Source organism: Camelus dromedarius, chromosome 23 (genome assembly GCF_036321535.1).
Source record: "Camelus dromedarius isolate mCamDro1 chromosome 23, mCamDro1.pat, whole genome shotgun sequence".
In the NCBI taxonomy this organism is placed as follows: Eukaryota; Metazoa; Chordata; class Mammalia; order Artiodactyla; family Camelidae; genus Camelus; species Camelus dromedarius.
Genome location: NC_087458.1, coordinates 17,446,369 through 17,472,902, shown reverse-complemented (window position 1 = coordinate 17,472,902; position 26,534 = coordinate 17,446,369). Strand labels below are relative to the sequence as shown.

At 34.2% G+C, this 26,534-nt stretch overlaps 1 protein-coding gene across 2 annotated transcripts in view; it reads left to right on the top strand.

Annotated features, from left to right (window-relative positions):
• Positions 1-4,765: 4,765 nt before the first annotated feature.
• Positions 4,766-26,534, top strand: part of KIFAP3 (kinesin associated protein 3) — a 127,910-nt gene continuing 106,141 nt past the window's right edge. The window contains exons 1-5 of one of the 2 annotated variants that reach the window (XM_010984496.3): positions 4,766-5,018; positions 15,614-15,745; positions 20,256-20,410; positions 22,951-23,006; positions 23,544-23,685. In XM_010984496.3, coding sequence (XP_010982798.1) covers positions 4,987-5,018; positions 15,614-15,745; positions 20,256-20,410; positions 22,951-23,006; positions 23,544-23,685 — 517 coding nt within the window. In that variant the 5' untranslated portion in view covers positions 4,766-4,986. The remainder of the gene's footprint in view (positions 5,019-15,613; positions 15,746-20,255; positions 20,411-22,950; positions 23,007-23,543; positions 23,686-26,534) is intronic. The other variant, XM_010984495.3, reaches the window with a different exon arrangement.

Sequence of the window (26,534 nt, the reverse complement as noted above, 5' to 3'; positions counted from 1 at the left end):
TGTGGCTCCATCTGAAGTCACACATGTTGGTGGGAACGCAAAATAGCACAGCCACTTTGGAAAACAGTTTTGCAGCTTCATAGAGTTATTCATATATTTGCCATGTAACTGAGCAATTCTATTCTTAAGTGTTGCTCTGAGGAGAAAAGAAAACTTTAGTTGACGCAAAACCTACGTGTAAATGTTTATAGGGGCTCCATTCACAGTTCCCAAATGCTAGAAACAACGCAAATGTGGTGAGTGAATAAACTGTGGCATATTCATACAGTGGAATATTACCTAACAGAAAAATAGGAATAAACCAATGAAACACAATATGGATGGCCCCCAAATACATTATGCTGAAAGAATTAAACCAGACTTGAAAGGCTATATCATGTATGCTTACATGTAGATGATGTTCTGGAAAAAGCAAAATTATAGGAACAGAAAACAGATCAGTATTTACCAGAGCCTGATGTTGGGGAAATAGATTGACTTCAAAGGAACAGAAGGGAATTTCAGGGGATGATGGAATTGCTCTTTATTTTGATTGTCTAGTGGTTACATAACTCATGTGCTTGTCAAAACTCACAGAACTGCACACCAAGAAGAATGAATTTTATTGTATGTAAATTATACCACAATTTTAAAAATTATGTAATCTTCTGCAAATCACTTTCACTCAATATAATGTTTCAAATACTCATCCATGTTGTCTGTATAGTTCTAGTTCATTAACACTCTCTGCTGCATAATATTGTATTGTGTGAATATTTCAAACATATTTACCCATTCTCCTGCAAAAATATTCTGGAATTGTTTTCCATTTTTCTTTTTCTATTATGCACATTACTGCTCCGATACTTCTGGAACAAACCTCATTGTGCACACATGGTAGAATTTTGTGAGCTATATAACTAGGAGTAGGATTGCAAACATTTAGGGGATATCCTTGTTCAATTTACAAAATAATGCAAGACATTTTATTCCCAAGTGGTAGTCCCAATGTACACTCACATCCAAAATGTTTACTAAATCATTTCCAAGGTTTCACATTTTCATCAGCACTTGGTATTGTCAGACTTCTTAAATTTTCCGCTCTGGTCGATGTAAAACTGAATCTTTATATGGTCTTAATTGGCAGCCCCCTGGTTACTACCGAGGTGGATCATCTTTTCATATTTTGTTTTGTTTCTGCCTATTCCTAATTCCTCTTTTTCTTCTTTGTCCATTTTCCCATTGGGTTGTTTGCCTTCTCCTTTTTGATTCCTAATGGATCTTGAAGTAATCGATTTAATCCTTTGTTAGTTCTCATGTGACTTACCTTTTTCACTTTCTTTGTCTTGTCTTGGTTGATAATCAGAAGTTATAAATTTTAACAACGAATTTATCAATATCTTATTTTTTGTGGTTTCTGTATCCTGTTTAAAATTGAAGGACATAAAATTTAAAAACTGAAGGTCATAAAGATAATTTATATTTGTTTCTCAATGTTTATAAAGTTTGTTTTTTCACACTTGTTTATTCAATGTGGAATTAGCATTTGCTTATAGCAATCCGATTTCATTTGTTACATATGCATAACCAATTGCCTCAAAAACATTTACTGAAAATACATCTTTCCCATTATGATCTGAAAATTCACTTATGTCATATTTCAAGTTTATGTATGTGCATGAGTTGGCTCTCTTTTTGTTCCATTTGGGTTCTCTCCTTTTGTCAATACTATTACCTTGTAATTATTATTGTTATGATATATCTTGATATCCAATTGGGTGTTCTCCATTTTTTGAGGCCATCTTTTTATCTAGTACTGCATGTGAGATCTGTTGACCTGAAGCAAATAGACTGCCACATATTTCTCCAGCAAAGATGGGTTTATTCAGCAGAGCATTGCATTTGGGGGTCTGCAATCATGGAGAACCATGTGCAAATGCCCTGCAGGACAATGCTTTTATACAGAGGAAAAGGAAGTTGGGAAGTCTACAGTAAACAAAGAGTTCATGACTATTCATTGGATGAGCCCTTTCCAGGAAAGGCTTCCTGTTGAGATCTGTTATCATCACAGGGCAGAAGAGCTCCCCATTCTGGTCTCTCAACTTTATTTAACTGAGATTTCTAATTATTAATTTTTTTTTTACAGATTAACAGTTTAGATTCACATTCATTTCTGGTAAGAATACTTAACAAATGATCTTATGTGCTTCCTATCCCATAAACTATCAGGTACTACCACTACTAATGATGCTAAATTTACTTGTTTGTTTAAAATACTGATATGTTTATATCCCCATGGTAAAGTAACATTTTTTCATTTTAGAATTATCAAGAAATCTGTGGGATTAAACTTTGCCACATTTTATTTTATAATAAATCGATGAGGTGTCCCTGAATCCATTATTTCTTGGGGCTTGCAAAATAGTAACTGTCTATAATTATTTTTCTCCATTACTAGCAGTCATTTTCTGTAAAGAAGAGCTTTCCCTCATTAAGAGGAGGTAAATTATAGTTTAGTCTCAAAAGACCTGGATTAAATGCTTAATTATTTCCTTTAATTACCAATTTTCAGAGTAAAAATTTGATGTGGTCATTGGCATCAATGAAAGTGAGGTTTTGTTTTTCTGTTTTTCTATCAGTTATTGAGTATCATTGTGGACTCCTGGATTTTTACTAATGTGTTAAATCAATCACAGTAATTATTCTTTTTGTTGTAAATTGTCTCAAAATTGACCAGTGTCTTTTGGACACAATCCCATTCATCTTTGAGTATTTCAATACTTCAGGAAGAAAATGCCCAGGCTTATCTCGTACTTTTCCTGCTACAGATTGACAGCTTCTCTAGTTCAGCCCGTTTCACTTTACCTCCTTACTGATCTAAGTTACAGCTTTTCCTTTCTGGCCTCTATACATTTCCTCCAGATTTTCATTGTTATTGTTTCAAGCTCAGGTATGCATTTTTTTTTCAACTCCAAATATTTACTCAGTGCCATTTCTGAGCCAGATGCTGTTCTAAGGATACAGAGGTAAATAAAGCAAAATCTCTGATCTCAAGGAGTTTACATTGCAAGAATGCTTGTTATATTAGCTGTGCATTTTAATAGATATTGTGATTGGCAATTTTAGGTGTTGTGAGGGTTTTAAGGTAATCTAGCTATGAATAATAATTTGTAAAATTTTGTATCAGTTTTGAGAATTTGGGAAAAACAGAAAATAGGGAGTCCAGTTAGGAAAGAATTGCAGTATCCCAAGTATGAAGTGGTTAGACTAGTAGGTAGAAATGAGAATGGAGAAAAAAGCTGGATTGCAGGAATATCTTGAAGGAAGAAATGATAGACTTTTGTAATAATTTAATAATAGGGAATGATACAAAGGAAGACGTCAAAGTTAGTTCCATATATTCTTCTCCAGAAGACTAGAAGAATGACTACAACACTGACAGAAATAGTGTAGCTGGTGTGAATGGGTGGGCAGATAAAAATAATATGTCTTAGTGGATGTGGACTGTGTCTATATTTAATATTCCATGCAGTGCACTGCTTTAATTTATTGCATTTGAAAAAGGCAGTGGAACAACTATGTAGACATGGCCCAAAGTGACTGAAAACATAGAACAAGAAGAGAGTAAGTGATAAGATTACAGATGAGAAGAGGGAGTGGAGATGCCTTCTTTGTGTCCCTAGAATCTGGTTTGATGTTTGTACAAAGCTGGCCCTCAATTAATATTTATTGAATTAATCAATAAGTCATTTGTGTAGGTGTGATAGCTGAGTCCATGGGAACAGATCTCAAAGCAGAGGCCATTACTTGCTAAGGTTCAAAATGAATATCACTTATATGTGGAATCTAAAAAAATAATACAAATGAATGTATATACGAAACAGAAACAGACTCACAGATACAGAAAACAAACTTGTGGTTACCAAAAGGAAAGAGGGAAGGGGGGAGGGACAAATTAGGGGTATGAAATTGACAGTTACAAACTACTACATATAAAATACATAAGCAATAAGGATATATTGTATAGCACAGGAAATTATACCCATTACCTTGTAATAACCTATAATGGAATACAATCCACAAAAATACTGAATCACTGTACACCTGAAACTAACACAATATTGCAAATCAACTATAATTAAAACAAACTACCCGTCTTCCCTATGGCCTGTATTGCCACACTTGCCTGCCTTGGAAGAAACAATTCCAAACATACCCTTATTTAGGAATAATTAGTGGAGGAGCTGTATTCAGGAGCTCTTTTTGTGTGGAAAAATAAATAAATAAAGGTGCATTCTAGATTTAGGATACCAAAGTGGAAGTGACAGATTTACCACCAGGTCAAAGTCCATATTAATAGTATTCTTTTTGTACAAGGGTCAGACTATCTGTACAAGTTCGAGCTTCTGAGAGCAGTCAGTGCAGCTCCTCTTCCACAATGACCCCAAATACAAACCTCACTTTACAGGTTATTAGCTAAGGGCTGGAATGCAATGCTCTAGAGCCTTCATTCTCTAATTAAAAGGTTAACTGATTCCCCTTGCCTCTCTTCAAGCTGAAGACCTAACATTTCAATCCGGGATGACGCTTTCAATTCCCATCCTCAAGGGGGCGGTGACACGGAGCCACTCCTTAACCACGCCCGCTTAAATCTGCCGCAAAAGCCTTCACGTTCTGCCTGCTGCAGGGTGCGTCAGATTAGTCCCGAGGGCCAGCACCGCATACTGAGCCTGCGCGTGCTGGCGCGGCCGGCAGACGCATGCGCCTTGAGGCGGAGCTGATAGAGGCAGCTCTGGGCGGGTCTGGGCGAGCTCCAGTTTGAGGCCTCGGAGCTGTGGGAGGAGCCGGTGGCCTCACCGTGGTAACCGCAGCGCCGCAGCTGCCCCGCCTTGCAGGCCTCAGGACTGTCATCGCCTTTGGGTGTGGGGTACTTTGGCCACCGTCCCCGGAAATAGCCCCGCCGGCCTCAGACACCCTCATCCTCCCCACGCCGCCGCCGCCGCCGCCATGCAGGGGGAGGACGCCAGATACCTCAAAAGGTGACGACTCCCCAAGGCTCGGTCCCACCCTCCTTTACCTGGACCCTGAAGATATTCTTAAGAGGTTCTTGGGTTGGCCGTGAGGTGTCACTGGGCAAAGCGAGAAGCTTAGAAGGGGGGTGGGAGACAGGGGCGAAGTCACGGAAAGGGAGGGGAAAGCTAAATTGAAAAGAGGAAGGGGCCCTTAGGGGGTGCGAATTTCTGCAGCCTCTTACCTGACTCGACGGGTCCTGACAGCTTTGAAGATGGTTTCCTTGCTATGTTGCATTGTTCAGGGGCGAGGGGCGAAGGGCGGGGTAAACCGCGTCTTCCTCCCCCTTCCCCGCCCCCATACCCCGACTCTCCATTTTCCCCCAAATGATAAATTCCGTGGGAGCCTGGAAATGAATTCTTCTAGCGCCTCTCTTGTCTGTCTCCAGTTTGGGGTTCACTGCTGTGGGGTTTTGAAATGATGAATGGGAAAGAAGCGGTGGCTTTTAATTCATGGGAGGCTGGATTGAGATGTTGCTTTCCAGGCTATTTCTGCTTTCCTCATCCACTTCACCCATTTGAATGCCATGTATACGGTATAATTTTTGTGGGAGGTTCATAATTATCAAGAGATTTGTTCAAGAGCTTAACATGGAGCAGGCTATCATTTCTTTAGTTTGAACATATTTACAGTATCAATTACTCCTTAAAAAAATGTAATCTGTTGGGTTTATTTATTTGACTCTGGTCAAAGATAAGATCACCCCGATAAAAAGGATACCTTTCACTGGACCAAGAGTTAGCAGGGACCCAATAGAAAAAAAAAAAAAGGACTCTCCATTTTTAGCTAAGCCCCTGTTACTGATTGGGTAAATACCCTAGAATGTCACCTGTATTCTTTTGGACACAGTTTCCTTATATGGGGCAAATACTAGTTTATGAGAGGTATGAGGACCAAATATGAAAATACTTCTAAAAGATAAAACATCCATGTAAAGTGGTGGCATTATTTCAAGTCATAATATACTTTTACTGAATATGTTTATCCTGGCCTGACAGGGCCCTGATCATCGCAGAAAGATCTTCTGACCTTTAATAGACTCTTAAAAGGGATTGAAACAATTGTAAAATCAATCACGCAGCCAACCAGCTGTACGCACTGTCTTTGCAGGACTGAGGCGTATATTTCTTTCCTTCCCATTTTTGTATAAATGTATCTGAAATTATTAAATAACCAGGCTTTATCAGTAAAGTTTTAGAAAAAAATCTAATCATGACAAGTATGTAGTCAGTATTTATTTCCTCTCTGAATTTTGCTTACATCAACCTTTTAAAATATCTCGATTCAAAATTCTGTGGAAGAAAACAAATTCTTTCTCCTTCAACTTTAAATTCAAGATTGTTCTAGAGCAAAGAACCACTATTACACCAATGGCTTATATTCATGTCATATGGTTGTGACAGAAGATAGTTTTCCTTAGATTCTTGTACCCAGTGGTCCCTTAGGTATACTATGACTTGTAATTCTCAACCTACTGCTTACTTTCAAAGCTATACTATGCAGAGTTCAAAAAAACAAAATCAAATGAGTCACTGTAATGTTTGAAGTAAAATAAGGTCAGAATCCGGAAAGGTTGAAATATACACTTCTCAATTCTAATTTTGACTATGTAGCTAATAGGAAGTTTGCATTGCCTGCTTTCAGATTAGAAATATGCATCTGACACATAATCATGCAGGCCAGATGGCCTATGGTGTCTGACAGAACCTTCTGTTTTCATGGTTAGTTCTTTGATAATGATTACATATATTCTTTTTGTAATAGTTCTACTTTTATTATTTTGTTTTTAACAGAGCGGTATGTTTTCAATCTGATTGATTCACTCTAATTTTAATTAGTTAATTTCAGTCATTTAATTGGAGTTATCACTGAGGAATCTCTAATCTCTATGTTTACATAGGTTAATAGATTATAGAACAAAAAAAATCGGGTTTCATTTTTTGTTCTGCTACCAGTTAATGTTTTGATTCAGTAGGGCTTAATACATCCTTACCAAATACCTAGTGCATGCCTAGCATTGTTCTGGTCACTGGGGAAATGATTAAATAGACAGTTCATATCCTTAATCAGATAACGCACACAAATACATAGACAGTTAATAGCCAGAGATTTTTTTCTTTTTTGGCCTCTTGAAACTCTCTGATGGCTTTCCATTGCTCTTAGAGCACCTACCATTTTAGCTTCATCTCTCCCTGTTCCCCTCCTGCCCCCAACAATTCCATACTTCAGCCTTACAGAAGTAACTTTTTTTTTCTGTTTATTTTTTTAAATTGAAGCATAGTCAGTTACAATGTGTCCACTTCTGGTGTACAGCACAGTGTCCCAGTCATACATATACATACATTTATTTGTTTTCATATTCTTTTTCATTAAAGGTTATTACAAGATATTGAGTATAGTTCCCTGTGCTATACAGAAAAAAAATTTTTAATCTATTTTTATATACAGTGGCCAACATTTGTGAGCCTCAGACTCCCAAATTTATCCCTTCCTACCACCTTTTCCCCTGGTAACCATAATATTGCAGAAATAACTTCTTTTAGACCCCTATGTGTTTCAGTGTTAGATTCCAAATGCCCTTCCCATTGTCTGGAACTTGCCTTGTTCTTTACTTAGCTAACTCTTCATCTTTCCTATTTTAGCATTAATGTCACTGTTTCTAGGTCTTTCCTGAGCTGCCCTTTCTCACCCCCCAGTCCATCATCCAGGTCGGATATATCTGCTAGCTTCCCATGATACGTAATACCTTGTCTTTCCCAACTCTTACTACTTTATTATTATTTGTCTTTCCTGCTACCCTATAAGCTTCGAAAGGGTGAAGTATAGTGTACTTACTTCCCGTTGTATCTTCAGCACCCAGAGCAGTACCTGGAACATACGAATTCACTGAATAGTGATTAAACGAATTGAGAATAAGGCTAGAAAGAAAAATGGGCCAAATCATATAGGACTTGATGAGCTGTAATATAGAGCTGAGACTTATAAGAGCAATGAGGAGCCACTGAAGGATTTTAAGAGTGAATGACATTCATTCATTCAATGGTTATTTGAAATGCTACCCTGTAAAAGTCACTCAGCCAAATGATTAAAAGTATTAGATGAAAACTTTCCCCAGCCTCTGTGGTGATTATGATGTAGCAAGGAATACAGACTTTAAATAGTATATTACCAAAAGTACTTACTGTATTTATGATACATGCTGTAAGTTGATGATAAGTGAAATAAGTATATGGCCTTTGTGTAAAGCTTTGTTCACACAGTAAAATATTTTTAATCTTCATGTTATAGCGTTCATCAGTACTTCATTCCTTTTATAAGCTGAGTAATTCATTCCATGGATATAGCATATCTTGTTTGCCCATTCACCTTTGATGGACACTTAGGTTGTTTCCATCTATTGGCTATTGTGAATAAAGCTGCTGTGAACATTCCTGTACTAGTTTTTGTTCGAACACCTGTTTTCTCTTGTTTAGTATATACCTAGTTGTTGCTGGGTCAAATGCTAATTCTGCGTTTTACTCATTGAGGAACCACCAAACTATTTTCTACACTAGATGCACCATTTTACATTTCTACTAGCAGTGTATGAAAATTCCAATTTTTCTACATCCTCACCAACTCTTACTGTTTTCTGTTTTTTTTTTAAGTGTAGACATTTTAATGGATGTGAAGTGGTATCTTATTATAGTTTTTATTTACATTACCCTAGTTACTAGTGACATTTCATATGCCACTTGGCCTTTGTCTGTCTTCTTTAGATGTTCCAGATACTAGATGCTTAGCAAATAAATAATTTGCAAATATTTTGTCCCATTCTGTGTGTGTTTTTGCTCTCTTCAAGGTATCCTTTCATATGTAAAAGTTTTAAATTTATGTTTTTCTTTTGTTGTATTTGCTTTTGATGGCATTATTTAAGAAACCATTGCCAAATTCAAGGTCATGAAGACTCCCCCCCTGTTTTCTAAGAGTTTTACATGTTTAGCTATAAAATTTGTCTTTGATCCATTTTGAGTTAATTGTGTGGAATGAAGAAAGGATTCAATTTCATTCTTTTGCATGTGGATATCCAGTTGTTTTAGCACCATTTGTTAAAGAGATGTTCTTTCCCCCAATGAGAGGTCTTGCCACCCTTGTTGAAAATCAGTTGACTGCAGTAGATGTAGGGGTTTGTTCCTGGACTCAATTCTATTCTATTGACATATATGTCTATCTTTATGCTAATATCTCACTGTTTTGATTACTGTGGCTTTGTAGTACATTTCAAAATTGGGAAGCGTGAGTCTTCAAATTTTGTTCTTCTTTTTCAAGATTGTTTTGGCTATTCATGATCCCTTGTGTTTCTATGTGAATTTTAGGATTGCTTTTCCATTTCTGCAAAAAAGGCTTTGGGATTTTGATAGGGATTGTATTGAATCTGTAGATCACTTTAGGGAATATTGCTATCTTAAAAATATTAATTGTCCAATGTGTGAAAATGTGATGTCTTTCCATTTATTTAGTCTTTATTAATTTCTTTCAATAATATTTCATAGATTTCAGTGTGTAAGTGTTGTACCTCCTTGCTTAAATTTATTCCTTACTGTTCTTTTTTATTGTAAATGGAATGGTTTTCTTAATTTTCTTTTTGGAATTTTCATTGTTAGTATATTGGAAATACAACTGATTTTCTGTGTGTTACTTACATATTCTGCAACTTTGCTGAATTTGATGGCTCCAGTAGTTTTCAACATATGATATCATGTCATCTGCAGATTTAGTTTTGCTTCTTCCTTTCCAGTCTGGATGCCTTCTGTTTCTTTTCCATACCTCATTGCTCTGGCTTGAACTTCCAGTACTGTATTGAATAGCAGTGGTGAAAGCTGGCATCCTCTTCTTGTTCCTAATCTTAAGGGGAGATCTTTCCTTCTTTTACTAGTGAGTGTATTAGCAGTAGATTTTAATATATGTCCTTTATCATATTGAGGAAATTTTCTTCTGTTCCTAATTTGTTGAATGCTTTTATCATGAAAGGGTGTTGGGTTTTATCAAATGCTTTTGCTGCATCATTGAAGTAATCATGTACATTTTTTTCTTCATGGTATTAATGTGTTGTATTACATTAATTGTGTTTCATATGTTTAATCTCCCTTGTATTCCCAGGATATACCCTACTTGGTCATGGTATATTATCTTCTTTAATATGCTGCTGGATACTTTTGCTAGTATTTTAAGAATTTTTACATCTCTTCACAAAGGATATTCATAAAAGATATTCTATTTTTATGAGGTTTTTGTCTCGCTTTGGTATCTGGATAATGCTGGCCTCGTAGAATGAATTAGAAGGTGTTCCCTCCTTTTTTAATTTTTGGAAGAGTTTGAGAAGGATTGTTGCTAATTTTTCTTTAAATATTTGGTAGAATTCACCACTGAAACTGTGTGGCACCTGGACTTTTCTTTGTTGGGAAATTTTTGATCACTGATTCAATCTCTCTACTCAGTATAGGTGCACTTGTAATTTCTTTTTCTTTTGAGTCAGTTTTGATAATTTGTGTATTTCTAGGAGTTTGTCCATTTCATATAGGTTATCCTTCATTGGCTTATAGTAGTTCATAGTATTCTTTTTATCTCTATAATGTCAGATATAATAGTAGTAATGTCCCACTTTAATTTCCTATTCTAGTAATTTGAGTTTTCTCTCTGGGTATCTATTTCCTTCTTCAGGTTAGTGGAGTTTTCAGCCATTATTTCTTCAGATAAGTTTTCTGCCTCTTTTTCCTTCTCTTCTCCTTCTAGGACCCCTATATTGCAAATGTTTGTTGGCTTAATGTTGGCTCATAAGTCCTTTAAGCTATCTTCACTCTGTTTTTATTATTTTTGCTTCTCTGATTGTGTGAGTGCCATTGCCCTGTCTTTGAGTTCATTGATCCTTTCCTCTTCTTCATCGAGTCTACTGTTAAACCCCTCTGTTGTGTTTTTAAGTTCAATTATTGTATTCTTCAGCTCTGTGATTTCTTTTAGATACTTTTATATTTTCTATCACTGTTGAAGTTCTAGCTTTTTTCATCCTTTCTTCCCCTGAGCTTGGCAAGCATCTTTATGACCATTATTTTTAACTCTTTATCAGGTAAATCATTTATCTCCATTTCATTGAGGTTTTATCTTGTTCTTTCTTGGAACACATTCCTCTGTTTCATTTTCCTTGAATTGATTTCTACCTGTTAAATAAACTAGCCACCTCTCCCAGCCTGGAAGGAGTGGCCTTGTTTAGGAGATGAACTTTTTCATTCAGCCATGCTCTGGCTCTTTCTTGGTTGTCTTCAAACCTCTGTGATTGTTCAAGAAGCCTACTTTATTTTTAGTAGTTACTAGTAGCTGAGGATGTGCCCAGACCTGTTAGTGTCCTAAAGGGGAAGCTCTCAGTCAGCACTTGGATTCAGGCTGATTGGAAGCCATACACTGCTTTTAAAGTTTGCAAAAATACTTCTTTCAGGTGAAGACTGGGAGGTGGGTGTTTCTGTCTCCTCCTTCTGCCCTGAGTCCTAGCATGATAGCCAATTAAGGACTGTTTATTTTTTTTTCTTCCACTAATGTCCCTTTGAACTCATGAACACAAGCCCCAGTGGCCACCAGACCCAGGCGATCAAGGGGTGTCCCCTGGGTGGCAGCCACAAAAATTGAGACACCATATAAATGTACAAGTTCCCCTCTAGAAGATACTGGTGCCCTGAAATGTGACAGTGGGAGAGCGCAAAGATAGCATCTGCCCTTTCAGGTGTCTGGAGAGGATTATAGACAGCCTTCAGATGTGTATTTTTTTAGAAGCCTGCCTCAAGTTCACAGATATGAAGATAAGCTAACAGATCTTTTCACAGAAAGATTGATTGCCGCAGTCTGTTGCCTCTAATGTGTCCTGAGGATAGTAGCCATTTAAGAACTCTTCCTCTGTTTAACCCCAATGGCTGCCAGAGTCAGGTGATCTGTCCCCTGGGCAGCAGCTGCAATAAGCAGGACACCAGATGAGGGTACAAACTGTTTTCTGGGAGACACAGGGGAGCTGGAGAGCACGAAGATGGTCCCTGCAGGCCTCCATCTTGAGTATTTCAGTAGGCTCATGTGTTAAATTAGATGCCTGCCCCTCAGGCCAGTCCTTTAAGCACAGATGGTCTGGGCGCTTTCCTGTCAGCTGCTCCTGCAGCAGGCTCCACAGCTGGCGAGTCTGCATACACAAGACCTCTAAGAACTGGTTCTGTGTTTTGCTTACAGGTCTCATGGATGCAGGCCCTGTTGGCTTTGAGAGCTGAATGTTTTGGGGGCTCTTCTCTCAGGTGCAGGTCTTAAAAGTTGGGATGCTAGATGTTGGGTTCAGATCTTTTACTTTTCAGGTAGAAACTCGGGTTTGTGAGTTTTCTCCTGATTGTGGGTCACCACACCGGAAGTGGGGTTTATGGCAAGACTATCTCTCAGCCTTTCTTATTTGCTTCCACGTAGGTTTTCCTGTTCGCTCATTGTGTAGGCATTGCTCAATTTCAGAGGAAACTGTTCCCTAGGTAGCTGTAGATGGTACTAATTTTTTCAAACAATACCTGTTTAATGAAACATTAAGGGCTAAATTTTGTTTCTCTAGAAAATCAGTGATAAATATGTAGTATAATGCTAGTCAGCAGTTGTTACCTATTTTAGGGTTCATAATGTATCATCAACCACAAGAATTCTGAAAACATCAGGATGTACTTTACAAGTTAGTAATTAAGAACACTCTGCCTGAAGGTGAAAATTAACATGTGGGTAAAGAAGGTGTATCTTATAAATGAGTCTGTGAAGCATGACTTCATACTGAGATTAAAAGAAAAACTCTTTCTAATTCAATTTAGCACATTTTTGGTTCCAGTTTTCTTATGCGTGTTAAAAAGAAAAAAAAAAAAGAGGTGAAACAGTCCTGTTATTGAGAAGGCTCCATTAGCAGAAGAAATTTCCAAACAGTTGAAAGATATCAGTTTAATATCAGTGTCATAAGATGCTACAAATAGTAAATCAGTTAATCCCAATAATGGGTTAAGTTTTTTCTCATCTAATTCATGGATTCCAAGTAGAGCATTTGGAAGTTCATTCTCTCGATTGTTAAATGTCTGATATCACTATGAATGCCATGTTAAATTCAGTTTGGAAGGTCAGTACTTAAGATAAAATTACTCATTTTGTGATGATAATACAAGTACAGATTTTGATGAGGCACATTGCTATTGTAAAAGCAATTTTCTCTACATATCTGTCAACAGCAGATATGTACTTGTCACAGGTTGCACGTAGACACAATTCATAATTGCTTCCAAATAAGCTGGAATATTTTACCAACCAAAATAGAATTTGAAAGCATAGTTGTCAATTTTTAAATATCTGTATCATACATAAATATGGAGTAACTGAATTGCAAAATGTTTTGAGCCTTTAAAGAACTACTTTGTAAATCAACCAAGTATCCTACAGTGGTTTTGAATGTTTTGTAAATGAATCCTGTAAGTCTTGTTCAACATAAGTTAGAAATAAAGAATCAAGGTGTTCAACAAATGGAGTATCTAGAATGTGAATGTATGAAGTTTTAATGGCAAAATATTCTTAGTCATTATATAGTAATTTTTGAAAGTATGTTACACATCATATATATAATATGAACTTAGTTTGTAATGTATATATTTTATATATTCAGTTGCAGTGCCAAGGGGAACAGGGAAGGGGATTACCCATCCCAGAATCTCCATCAGCCCCCACGTTGATGTAAACAATTAATACTTGTGCCAATCTTATGTAAATTGCTATTCAAATGTAATTTTAACTCTATCAGATTGCTACCCTCAAGCCTCTACTTTAAAGAAATTCTAGAGTTGACACTCTCTGGTTGTGTATTATTTATATACAAGTAGAAAAATATCTGGATGTGTATGTGCTAAAATGGTGACAGTTGGTTTCTTCTAGGTATTTTTTTTTTCAGTTTTTCTCTGTGCTAATTTCTGTATTCTGTTTTTCCTACAATAAATTGCTTTAGTGGTAGAGAAATTTTTAAAAAATAATTAACTTACTCCTTTAAAACACACATACACAAAATAAGCAAACAAAAACTAAAAAGGAATGGTGAGGTTCTTTGCACTATATGATTTCTTTGGAGAAAGGCAAGATACCAGACCAGAAGATAGCAGTTATGCTTTTCCCTCATTCTTTAATATGTGGAAGACCCACGTTGAAAGTGTTGGTATGAGGCTACTCTCGGGATCTGCACTTTTATTTCATCTTTATGATTCTCTTCAATTGGATACAGTTACCTCCTTCTTCATAAAAAGTTCAGTACTGGGATTGCTCTCCATCTCATCAGGAAGCAAGTAACTAGTTTTCTTTTTAATTAAGATAGTTTCTTTAGTGCTGTATTACATTTTTTTTTCTTTAACTCTTCTTACTTTTGATTCCTGTGGTTTCTCTAGCTTTTGACTGCTAGCCTGAATTTATATCCATTTATCTTAACTTTTAAAAGCTGTACCATTCTCTTTAAAATGTGTGTATGTATCTAATTTCCTAACTGCCTGTTTTTTACTGGCCTACCTGGTTTCTGCTTTTATTCTTTGTGAGTTTTGTTCTGTGTGTCTGTCAGTGTAGTTGCTGACGTTCCTGGACTCTAGCAGAGTATGTATACTTGATTTCCTACTCTATCTCTACACTTGACTTTTAATCACCGTCCTAATACATATTGCAGATCCTTACTCTTCTTTTCAGTAGGAAATCTTGCTTATTTCCATTGCTTAATCTCTTTTAATACAAACACATCTAACAGCTTCTAAATCGGCCAAGAACAAGTAGTGATTAATTCGTCATTGCGACAGCATGGATGAACCCGGAAGCTATTATGCTTAGTGAAATAAGTCAGACAAAGAAAGACAAATACTGTATGTTTTCACTTCTATTTAAACTACTAATAAATTTTCTATTTAAACTACTAATGAGACTGTAATTTGAGATATGTTACTATAGAACATAACTTGTAAATGCATTTTGTTATGCAATTTGAGTGTGATTTAAAGAATGATTTAGGTCCTAGTGCTTCAGTTTATACAATTAGGTAAGATGGTGCATAATCGATATAATATTGCAGTTTAGATAATTTCTTCATGTCATTCTGTGATTTAGTTAATGGGCTAATTATTGGGCAGGTTGATTTTTGTTTTAAATGTAAATGTGGGGGCAACTGCCTTTGGTTTTGGATTGCTGACTTTTGATTGAGGTTGTTTTCTCTAAAACCATCTTAATTGTGGTTTTATTCACTTGCTCTTATGTTTGATTCTTTGGGTAATTGTATTTTTTCTCAGAGCTATTCATAAAGGTGCTTTTTACAAGACCAAGAATATATGTATAGTACAGAGTTTACAGAGTTGGAGAAAAATTGGTATTTCTCAGCCCAAGTCAAGAGAAAATCTGATTTAAATGCATTTGTTAATCCAGCTCACATGTTTTTGGAACTAGAAACTAGATAAACTAGATAAAAACCATGAATGTTTTATGAGTTTCTAATGTAGCTATGCCTGTTTTCATTTTGTATTAATAGGAAAGTTAAAGGAGGAAATATTGATGTACATCCATCAGAGAAAGCACTCATTGTTCATTATGAAGTGGAAGCTACCATTCTTGGAGAAATGGGGGATCCCATGTTGGGAGAACGAAAGGAATGCCAAAAAATGTGAGTTTACTTCATTTGTGCACACTTGAAAGTATTGAACCTGATACAAACTTTATAGAAATCTGATATTACTTAGATCTGCGTAGGTGATAAATGATTATACCACTCTTCTAGGGGTACTTTATCTTAGTGAAGCAGAGATTGTATTAAACTATAAATAGGGAGTATATTCCAGAGAAAATCATGTTTATGTGAGCAAATTGGGACCTAGTGAAAAATGCCTATTTTTATTTATCCCATTTAGTAAATGGATTTAATAGAATAGAAATTTGTGAAATCAATTATAAAAGATACGTTTATGTGGAACTTTTCAGCTTGATTTAAGAAATTTGTATTTTAGGGAATCCTATGTTATTTATTCCCTGAAATTGCAGAAAATACAACTTCTAAAATTTACAAGTGGGTCATGTACCATTAATTCATCCCTTAAAAATCTAGCCCTCTGGAAGATGTTAGTAATAGGACGAGCATTTTCTGACTTAATGAATTGAGCTTAGATCTCCCAATATTCTACAAACTCTCCTTCCTGCCTCTGAAATACCTTCGGGAGCCCCTTAGGAACTGGCCTTTTTCATTCGTCTGCATTTGTGCTTGTGATGATCTTACCTTCCTTCCATCATTTTCTGGAAGTAGGGAAGGTCTGAGATCACCTAGTATTCTTCCCTACATATAAAGTTTTGATTTGGGAACTGAAAAGAAACTAATTTTAGTGTGTTTTGGTGGTATTAAGTATATTCAGGATGCTAAGAGTGCATGTGATATATTTAGCACACTGAAAAGCACTGTGTTTTAAATATATAGTAAGGATTCTCAACTGGTTATGATTCCCCTCCACCCCAGGCGACATTTGGCAATGCCTGGAGACATTTTTGGTTGTCATAAGTGGAGGGTGCTATTGGTATCTGGTGGATAGAGGCTGGGGTGCTGCTAAACAGCCTACAATGCACAAGATAGCTACTTACAAACAAAAAAAATTATTTGGCCCAAAATTTTAATAGTGCTGCAATTAAGAAACTTCAGGGTATAGCACTCTGAAAAGAGAAACTGCCTACTGTCTTGTTAAAATCTCTAATCTTCTTATTTAGGTTAGAAGGAAACAATTACACAGATAATTCATTAAAAATAAGTGAGTTCTTGGGTAATCCACTAGATTGAAGAAAAATACACATGTATACACACTTACTCATACTGTAGATTTTAATTCACATGCTCACAACCTTCTGTGTTCTCTCATACTTTCTTCCATTTGTGTGTTTGCAATTGCTGCCTAAATTTTGTGCATTTTGAGAATATGTGAAAATCTCTTGAGATTTTGTTAATCTGAATTACAAAGAAAAGTAGCAGATTAGGAAGGAATCTTTGCTTTTAGAACCACCGACATCCACATTTCATGAAAGAAAGTTAGTTTTAGTTCTTAATGTAGTCAGTAGTCTTACCCAGCTAGAATTAAGTGAGAATGTTGTTATTGTTTGAAAATCTTCAGGATTTCTAGACAAGGGATGCATTCACTAGAGAGTCAGCCACCTGGAAAGAGTTACTATCGACTGGCCAGAGTAAGTAGGTTTAAACATCAGTAAGGAAAAAACTTAGGTAACTCAATCTTGTGATATTCAACCCTGGCTATTCAGGATTTGGAGCAGAATCATATTGTGAGGCCAAAAGAGTATGGTTTTTTGATAGCTCTAGAGAATTTGTAAATGGCGGTAGCTGGAGGTGAGAGTTTTGAGGGAGACACTCATATAGATTGAGATAGGTATGAAGTGAAACTTTCCATTAAATTGGGGTAGTCAGTACTATGGCTTAGATCAGAAGACATGTATTTTATTCTCTCTTATTAGGTAAAGGAATGGATAAACCTGCCTTAAACAGAATTCCAGTTTTCTAATGATCTTGTTATGAAAAACTGATGGTTATGGTACAAAATTAATAAAGGCATTTTTGTGTGTGTGAATTTTTGATTTTCTTAAGAGGCATGGGCTCTTAATGAAGAGTCTATTTTTTGATTATGGAAATAATCAGTAAACATACAGCTGGCATTTTCTAAAATTTCTAGCCCTACCTGTTTTTTCTTTGTCTCTTTTAATAAGGGAAGGATTTAGGAAGATGATGAATCATATTGCATATATATATATATATATATATATATATATATATATATATATATATATAAAGTATATAAAATAAATCTAAAAAAGATTTTAGATCTTAATAAATCCACTTTATTAAATCGAGATACTGCTACACACTAATATGAGAACAGGTAAAATTCAAAACACTGATAACACAAAAAGCTAGTGAGGATATAGAGCAACAGGAACTCATTCATTGCTGGTGGGAATATAAAATAGTACAGCCATTTTGGAAGGCATTTTGGCAGTTTTTTACAAAGCTAAACGTAGGCTTCCTGTATGATCCAACAGTTGTGCTCCTGGATATTAATCCAAATGAGTTGGAAACTTAGGTCCACATGGAAACCTGAATGTTTATAGCGGCTCTATTTGTAACTGTCAACAATTGGAAGCAACCAAGACGTCCTTCAGTAGGCAAGTGGGTAAACAAACTTTGTTGGATCCATATAGTCAAGTATTATTTAGCACTAAAATAATCAGCTATCAAGCTATGAAAAGACGTGGTGGAACCTAAATGCATATTGCTAAATGAAAGAAGCCAGACTGGAAAAGCTACATACTATATGATTTCAACTGTGTAACATTCTAGAAAAGGCAGAACTAAAGTAAAAAGAGATTAGAGATTGTCTGGGGTTCAAAGGATGAGGGAAGGGAGAATAAGTAGGTGGAGCACAGGGCATTTTTAGGGCAGTAAAACTATTTTGTATGGTACTTTAATGGTGGATACATGAAATTATGCATTTGTCAAAGCCCAGAGAGCTATAGGATACAAAGCATGAACCCTAATGTAAAGGTAGACTTTAATTCGTAATAGCATATCAATATTGATTCATCAATTATAACAAAAGTTACCACACTACTGCAAGATGGTGATGATAGAAGAAACTCTATTGGAAGGGTAGCTGGGGCATATATGGGAACTCTATACTTTCTGCACAATTTTCCTGTAAACCTAAACTGCTCTAAAAAAGACTAGTAAGAATTTTTTTTTTAATGTATGTCTATAGATTCTACTGTGCCTCTTCTCAGTCAGATTTATGAAAACTCAAGATTTCCCAGTTCGTTGTTAAAATTAAACATGGAGAGGTCTTTTGAGAGTTTTTCTGTGAATGGCCTTTCCTTTATATCTCTGCTTTCTGATGTGGAGCTAAAATTATACTAAAATATTCAACAATTTAAAAAGATGTAAAAGGTAGAAACTTAAGCAAACAAATAGATTAAATAAAAATTAAAATAAAGAGACAGAGTATAGCTAGGGTTCTTATTGCAGATATCAGAAGCCACTGTAGCAAATTCAAGCATGAAAGGAATTTATTAAAGGCAATTAGATAGTTTATAGAATCTCAAGAGAACCAGATTTGGGGATGATATGTAGCTGGGAAGAATACAGAAATCACTCTACTGGACTTCTTTCAGGAGAGATCATCTGTGTCTGAATAGTGATTTCACAGATGCTGAGCACAGGACATTTTTCTGAAGTCTCTGTCCCTGTTACTTTGGCGTCTCTCCAAAAATTGGCCATCTTCACAAAGAAGTAATTCAATATAGTGGCTACTTTCTTATGTTTCTCTTTTTGAATCTAAGCCTTCCATGAGTGCATCTGCTTGCAACAGATCTTTTGCCCTTGTTTAAGTCTTCGCTCTAATTTTATGTCCTTATAGCTTTTCTTGGCGCCATGAGTCCATATAAATTGGCGATTGTTTCCAGACTTTGAACAACTTTTCCTTACTGATCTTCCAATAAATGTCCTGGACTACATTGGAAAGGAGAGAGAAACTGTCTTTTTTTTTTTTTTTTAATGTACTAACATATGTAACAATATTCATTTGTTCCTCAGAATTTCTCATATAGGTCTTAAAATGCATCCTACTTTTTTTTCTGCCTTCCATATAATTTCCACCAGAACAACTGAGACTGAAAATATTAATGTTGTTCTTGTTCCTAACTGAAAAAATAAAATGACTGTGAGTATGGTCAAAAAAATGATTAATTCTGGTAGTATGAATTTTCACATCTAATAATAAAGACTTTATATATGTGACATCAGAATGAGCTTTTAAAATAAGCTCTGTGAATGCGCTGTCCTACATAGAAGAGTCAGATGTAGATATTACATTCCTTTTGTTATCTTGTTTGTCCAGATCAAATAAAGTCATTGCTTTTTAAGCTTTAAGCATTTTCACTTTTAAGCTTGATTATATCTAATATTTTGTTATATTATTTTGTATATTTTATATATAAATACTTTTGTATTTTATAGGCTTTTGGTCAATGTCTGGTACATTAAAATGTTTTCTCAATTATTTATTTAAAATAAGTGTTGTTTCAGTTATCACTTACTTTAATAATACCTGAGTTGGAAAATTCTGATATGCCTGCAGCATTCGTCTTAAGAGTCTCAATGCCAACACAGATATAACTTCCCTGGCACGGAAGGTGGTTGAAGAATGTAAACTTATTCATCCCTCAAAGCTCAGTGAGGTAGAGCAGCTGTTGTACTACCTCCAGAACCGCCGTGACTCATTGTCAGGAAGAGGTAAGTAAAAGAATTCCTGATTTTTTAATGCAAAACCAAAGTTGTTTGACTGTAGTTGTACTTTTCATATTTGAATAGCGAGTTTTTTTGCCAGTGCTGTGAATAAGTAAGTGAACTAGTTTCCTACATGTCAGGTTTTATGTTAGATGCCTCCAAAATGATCTGTTGATGGTTCTATTTTATACTGTGTGTATAATGTGTGCATACACATATGCTGAAATAAAGAGTAAAAAAAAGTCTGTCATACTGATTTTAGAATAATAAAAGGAGAATTTGGGGCAGAAAGCTTGATTTTCTCTACTCCAACGGCTAGATTTATATTTTCTAAATTTCTTATTGACATTTAATTTATAATTTGAATGGATAACCTAAGTATTTAAATGTTAAAATATGTCATATGTGTAAGTCTTATGAGTCTTTCTTAGGAAAATTACCTTTTCATTCTTCCATGTTTCTATTATTATCATTTTTTTGTCTTTAATTCCTACATAAAAGAATCAAGCCATTAAAATATAAACAATTGATTATTTATAGAAGATGTTTCGAATAATACAAACCCAAACAGAGCAAAATAAAAGTACAAACATTTAAATGGAAAGTTATCTCAGATTTTTCAATTGTTAGTTATTCCATTCCATAGTATTTATTAAGTTTATGTATCTTTGTCTTATCAGCGGTGAGTTCTAAAATATGGTGCCCTTGAAATAACTTACAAATACTTAAATTTTGATTGCATTTAGGAGAAATAAATGAAAGAGAAAATTTATTGGGCTTTTTTCAAATTAATCAATCTTCTCTCCATCCACAGAAAATAAAATGCCTTGTGCCTAATATATACTTTTATTAATTAGCCCTGAATACAGTATCTAACACACATTATATAATCAATATGTATTTGTTGAATGAATTGAATAGCTGCTGTCAGTTTATTTAAAAGCAAAAATGAGCACTTTGAACTTGTTTCCAACTACATCGCTGAGACTCAGTGTATACCGGTTAATTACTAACAATAAGTCCTGTAAGGAAAACATTATGAAGAATTTTTATTAAATATTTTATGATAGACTATTCCTGATATGATGTATTTAAATGATGAGTGATAATATCTTGAATAAGTTAAATAAGTTCAAAATGAGAAAGGTAAATCCTTTCTACTCTTTTAAAATGTATGTGTACTTATTGTAGATTGTATAATGTAGTGAAAATTGACCTTTCCTAATGCTAAATTAATAAATTCCAAAGGCATTTATAATAAAATGTCTTTAAACTAATGAAAACTCTTTCACTGAATTTTCAGGGTAAATCAGTCTACTCACCCCTTCCCCAGAAATTAGAGGCATATGAAGAAATTTTCATGTTCATAGTCAATATTCATGAGGACTATTTCATGGCTAAATTAGTTCAAATCATATGTTTCCCTCTATGTATAGACATTAAACATATATGAAATGCTATACTGTAGTGTGTGTGTGTGTGTATATATATACACACACACTTAATTTTTAAAAATATTTCATTTTTCATTCTTTATTACATGATACTCACTATTTCAAAGCCAGAAACCTTGCCCTAAGAGTGATTAAGATAAAACAATAATAGTTACTTGGTTATGTGATTCTTTACCTTAAGTGATTTTTTTCTTGCTTGATTTAAACCACTGTCGTAATAAATTTATCTGTTTGAAGCAAAATCTAGCTGTTGTAAAGGTAGATTTATCTAGAATGGCTACTGTCCTCAGAACAATCAGGGCTAATTCCTATTATACGGAGAACATTTGATAATTATTGAATCAAAATTTTGATACTATTTGAACTTATTTTAATGTACTTTAGTTGCTTAGGTTTTTGGCTCAGATCAGATTAGTGAAATATTTTTGATAATTTGTTTTAGAAAATGAAATTTTCCTATGAATCAAATAATTCAGTATAACAAATGACAAAACTGTTCAAAACCTTTGAATACCTCTTTAATTCATTTGGAAATAAGTGCGGATTAAATTAACACAAATATTAATTTGCCTTTTAATTTATGATTCTAATTTTGTTTAAAAAATCAGTTAGCAGCTATCTTTTATTTTGGCTTTTTAACTCTTTTCCTTTTCCTTTGTTAATTTTTCTTTTAGATTTTATATTACCCGATACATTAGTTTTTCATTGCTGTATTGATTTTCCTATTCTCATCTTAAATGTGAATTAGAAAAATAAAGAAAATTAAAATAGACTATTTTGCTTCTTGTTGGCAAATCTGGCTATTTATATATCCAAAATGTTAACCAAAGAGGAAGTTAAAATTCCTACCAAATATAACTTGGGGATTATTTGTAGATTTTATTCATTTATACTCTCCTTGTTAGCCTAACAAGAACAAAAGCATTATAGATGAGCATTTTTTAAACATTAGAAAAAAAGATTATTTTATAAACTACTCAGTTTTAGGATCCCCAACTTAGCTGGAATTAAACTCAGCTGCTGAAAATAAAAATTATTCAGGAACCCTAAAAACTTGGTTCTTCTCATTAAAAGAAAAAAATCTTTTTACAGAAAAAAAAGAAAAGTCAAGCAAGCCTAAAGATCCACCTCCTTTCGAAGGAATGGAGGTAAGACTATTTTTATCTTATAGAGAACTGACTGTAAGCCATTGCTTTTTACCATCAATAATTCATATAGTCACATTACACGGATGTGGAGTTTTAAAAAATGGCTGAACTTAAATTACCTGAGAAGGTTAGAAAATCAGTATTTAATAAAGGCAAAAATTATTAGGTGTGTTTTTTAGATAGTTTGTTTTGATAAATAAGTTGTGAAATGTTTTAATGTTCTTATTGCAGTATGTTTTAAAATATTATTTATTATAGTAGATACATTTTGCATTATATTTGAGATACTTTATATTGATAGGCCAATTTTAGAGTCTGTATACATCCCATTTTATCATAATGATTTAAAACTGTTTTCATATTGGAGTCCTGTCACCTAAAGGTCTAAGTTCCCCCTCTACAAAAAGATGGATACTGTGGGTCCTTTAAAAATTATTATCAAGGGCAGTATGTTGATCAAAAAATATCATTCCTTTGACATTGACTTTTTTGAGCATTATTGTTCTTTTGGAGTACTTCCTTCTTCTTTTGTTTCAGATTGATGAAGTTGCTAACATTAATGACATGGATGAATACATTGAGTTATTATATGAAGATATTCCTGACAAAGTTCGGGGTTCTGCTTTGATCCTACAGCTTGCTCGAAATCCTGATAACCTGGAAGAACTACTACTGAATGGTGACTTACATCTTTAAATATTTAAAATACAAAAATTTTTGTGAAATATGATTTTTAAGTTTATTGTAGTAAAGGAATAAGCTAAAATTATTATTATTATTATTATTATTTTTGAGTAAAGATAGTTTATTTAGAGATACATACTGCGTAGAGTATAAGGCAAGAGAAAGGCAAGAGTTGTGGGAATTGGTTGCTCAGGTTAAAGTAAAAGTGGGTACACACTCCATAGGCAGAGTGCGGGCCATCTCCAAAGAGGAGGGAGCAAAAAAAGGCCTAAAATTATTTATATTAAACTTAGGAATGCACTTATTTTCCAGATCTTTATTACCTTTCTTCTGACTCAGATTTCTTGACATGAGGATATAATATTTAAATATTCTCTGAAGAAATCACAAATAATTTAAACATGGAAAATAAAGTATTAATAGTACTATATAGTTCTTCCTTATATCCTGGAAGAGTTTTTATTCTTTCCATTAGGAAATCTTTTCAGACTTTTGATGTCTGCACCATGTATGTATATGCTTTTATAAAATTGAAGTTCCAGTATTAGTTTTCTTTTAGTAGCACAACAAAAAATACAATCTTTTAAATTTCATTTAGATTGAATTTGATGTCAGGTATTTGCTTTTTTTCATTGGAAGTGCTGATAATAAAGAAAAAAGAGATATAATGCTCTTAAAACCTTTTTTCTCAGTAAAACAGAATTATTTTAAAGGTTTATTTTCTGATTGTATCTTTGCCAAAAATAGAATATGGAAGATATCATTATTACCTGATTTCCATTATATGAGAAAGAATACCTTTTTGTCTATGGTGAAACTCCTTTCATGAAGGCTGCATAGTGCACACCAATAGTTTGTAGTTTGGAAAATACATCCAGAGATCTGTCCAGAGAGTCCTAGGATATTACCAATATTCCAGTTAGGAAATTTGTACATTTTAAGTATTTTTTAAATTATACAATTCATATATTAATATATTTTTTAAAGAAGTAAAATATTATAGATAAAACCCTCTTTGGCCATTACTCTATAATCTGTTGTGACTTTGAAGTACATTCTTCCAGATGTTTTCCATACTTCTACACATATATGTAGGATTTTTTTCCTGTATTAAAATATAGAGTATTATCTTACGTGTTTTTGTATTAACTATATCGTACTTCTTACTTGGTAATTTTTTCTCTTTGTGATAATGTTTTGAGAGTACATGTATATAGATACATATAATGTAGTTAATTTTAAACTACATTTGATTATTGTATTTTATAAAGTTATATATATTCTTTAGCTGTTCCTCTGTTGATGGTCATTACATTGTCTCCACATTTTTCAGTAGGGAACTTAAGTGAACATCTTTGTTCATATCTTCTATATACAAGCAAGGGGTTTTTTAGGTTATGTGCATAGAAACAAAGGTCATACAGAAATACAGGTCATAATGTCTTAGGGATATTGTTGAATTGCCCTCCAAAATGGTTGTGCCATTGGATCTCCATACCAATGGAATATGAAAATTGTAAAACCTAAACATTTTTGCCATTGTGTTGTTGGTAATGAACAGTATCTCCTTAAGTCACATTTGCCTGATTTCTAAAGAATATGATCTTTTTTCTCATGTCATTAGACTTTTGGAATTCCTACCCTGTGAAGTTTGTATTCATATATGTATGTATATATATATTTATATATGAATATGACTTTTCTTTTGTATTTATAGAAGTTGGTACATAAAATTTAAAATATATATATGTATTATATAGAGAGTCATCCCTTGGTATACACAGGGGATTTGTTCTAGGACTTGTCAAGGATACCACAATCTGCAGATGCTCAAGTCCCATAATTGGTCCTCCATACCGTTGGGTTCTACGTGAGCAGTTGCAACCAACCACAGATTGTGTTCAATTGACCCCTGAACAACATGGGTGTGAACTACCCAGGTCCACTTACACACACATAAGTGGATCCAGGCAATTAAAACCTGTGTTCAAGTATAACCAGACCTGTGCAGTTCAAACCCTCATTGTTCAAGAGTCAACTATATATCCTTTTTCTTTTATGTACTTAGAAAGTTTCTCTCAATCTGCCTTCTTTTTTTTTTTTTTTTTGCGTGATATCTTTTTCCATTCTTTTACTTTCATCCTGTTTGTGTCTTTGAATCTGAAGTGTTTCTGTTGTAGAAAGCATATAGTTTAATCATGTTTTTTTTTTATACATTCAAACAATCTGCCTTTTGATTGGAGTATTCTATTTACCATGAACATATTTGCTCTTAAAGTAGGATTGTCATTTAACATTTTGTATTTGTTTTCTGTATGTCTTTTTTATCTTTTTTGTTCTTCTATTCCTCCAGCACTGCCTTATTTTATGTTAAATATTTTCTGGTGTACCATTTTACTTCTCTGTTGTTCATTTACTGTGTTTCCCTGAATTATTTTCTTAGTGATTACCCTGGGATTACAGATACCATCTTAAATTTTTAAAATCTAATTTAAATTAATACCAACTTAATTTTAATAGTATACAAAAACTTTGCTTCAGTGTACCTCTATTCCCACCCCACTCTTTGGTACTATTACAGTCACACAAATTACATCTGTATACATTATCAGCCTGTCAGCACAGTAATAAAATTATTGATGTATGCATTTTCTTAATCAGATAGAAGATGATAGTACAATCAAAAATATGTTTATAATGTCTTTTATATTTATACATATAGTTAACTTTATCAGTGCTTTTTACTTCACTGTATGGATTTAAGTTACTCTCTAGTGTTCTTTGATTTCAGCCTAATGGAATCCTTTTAATATTGCTTGCAGGAAAGGTTTACTAGCAACAAAT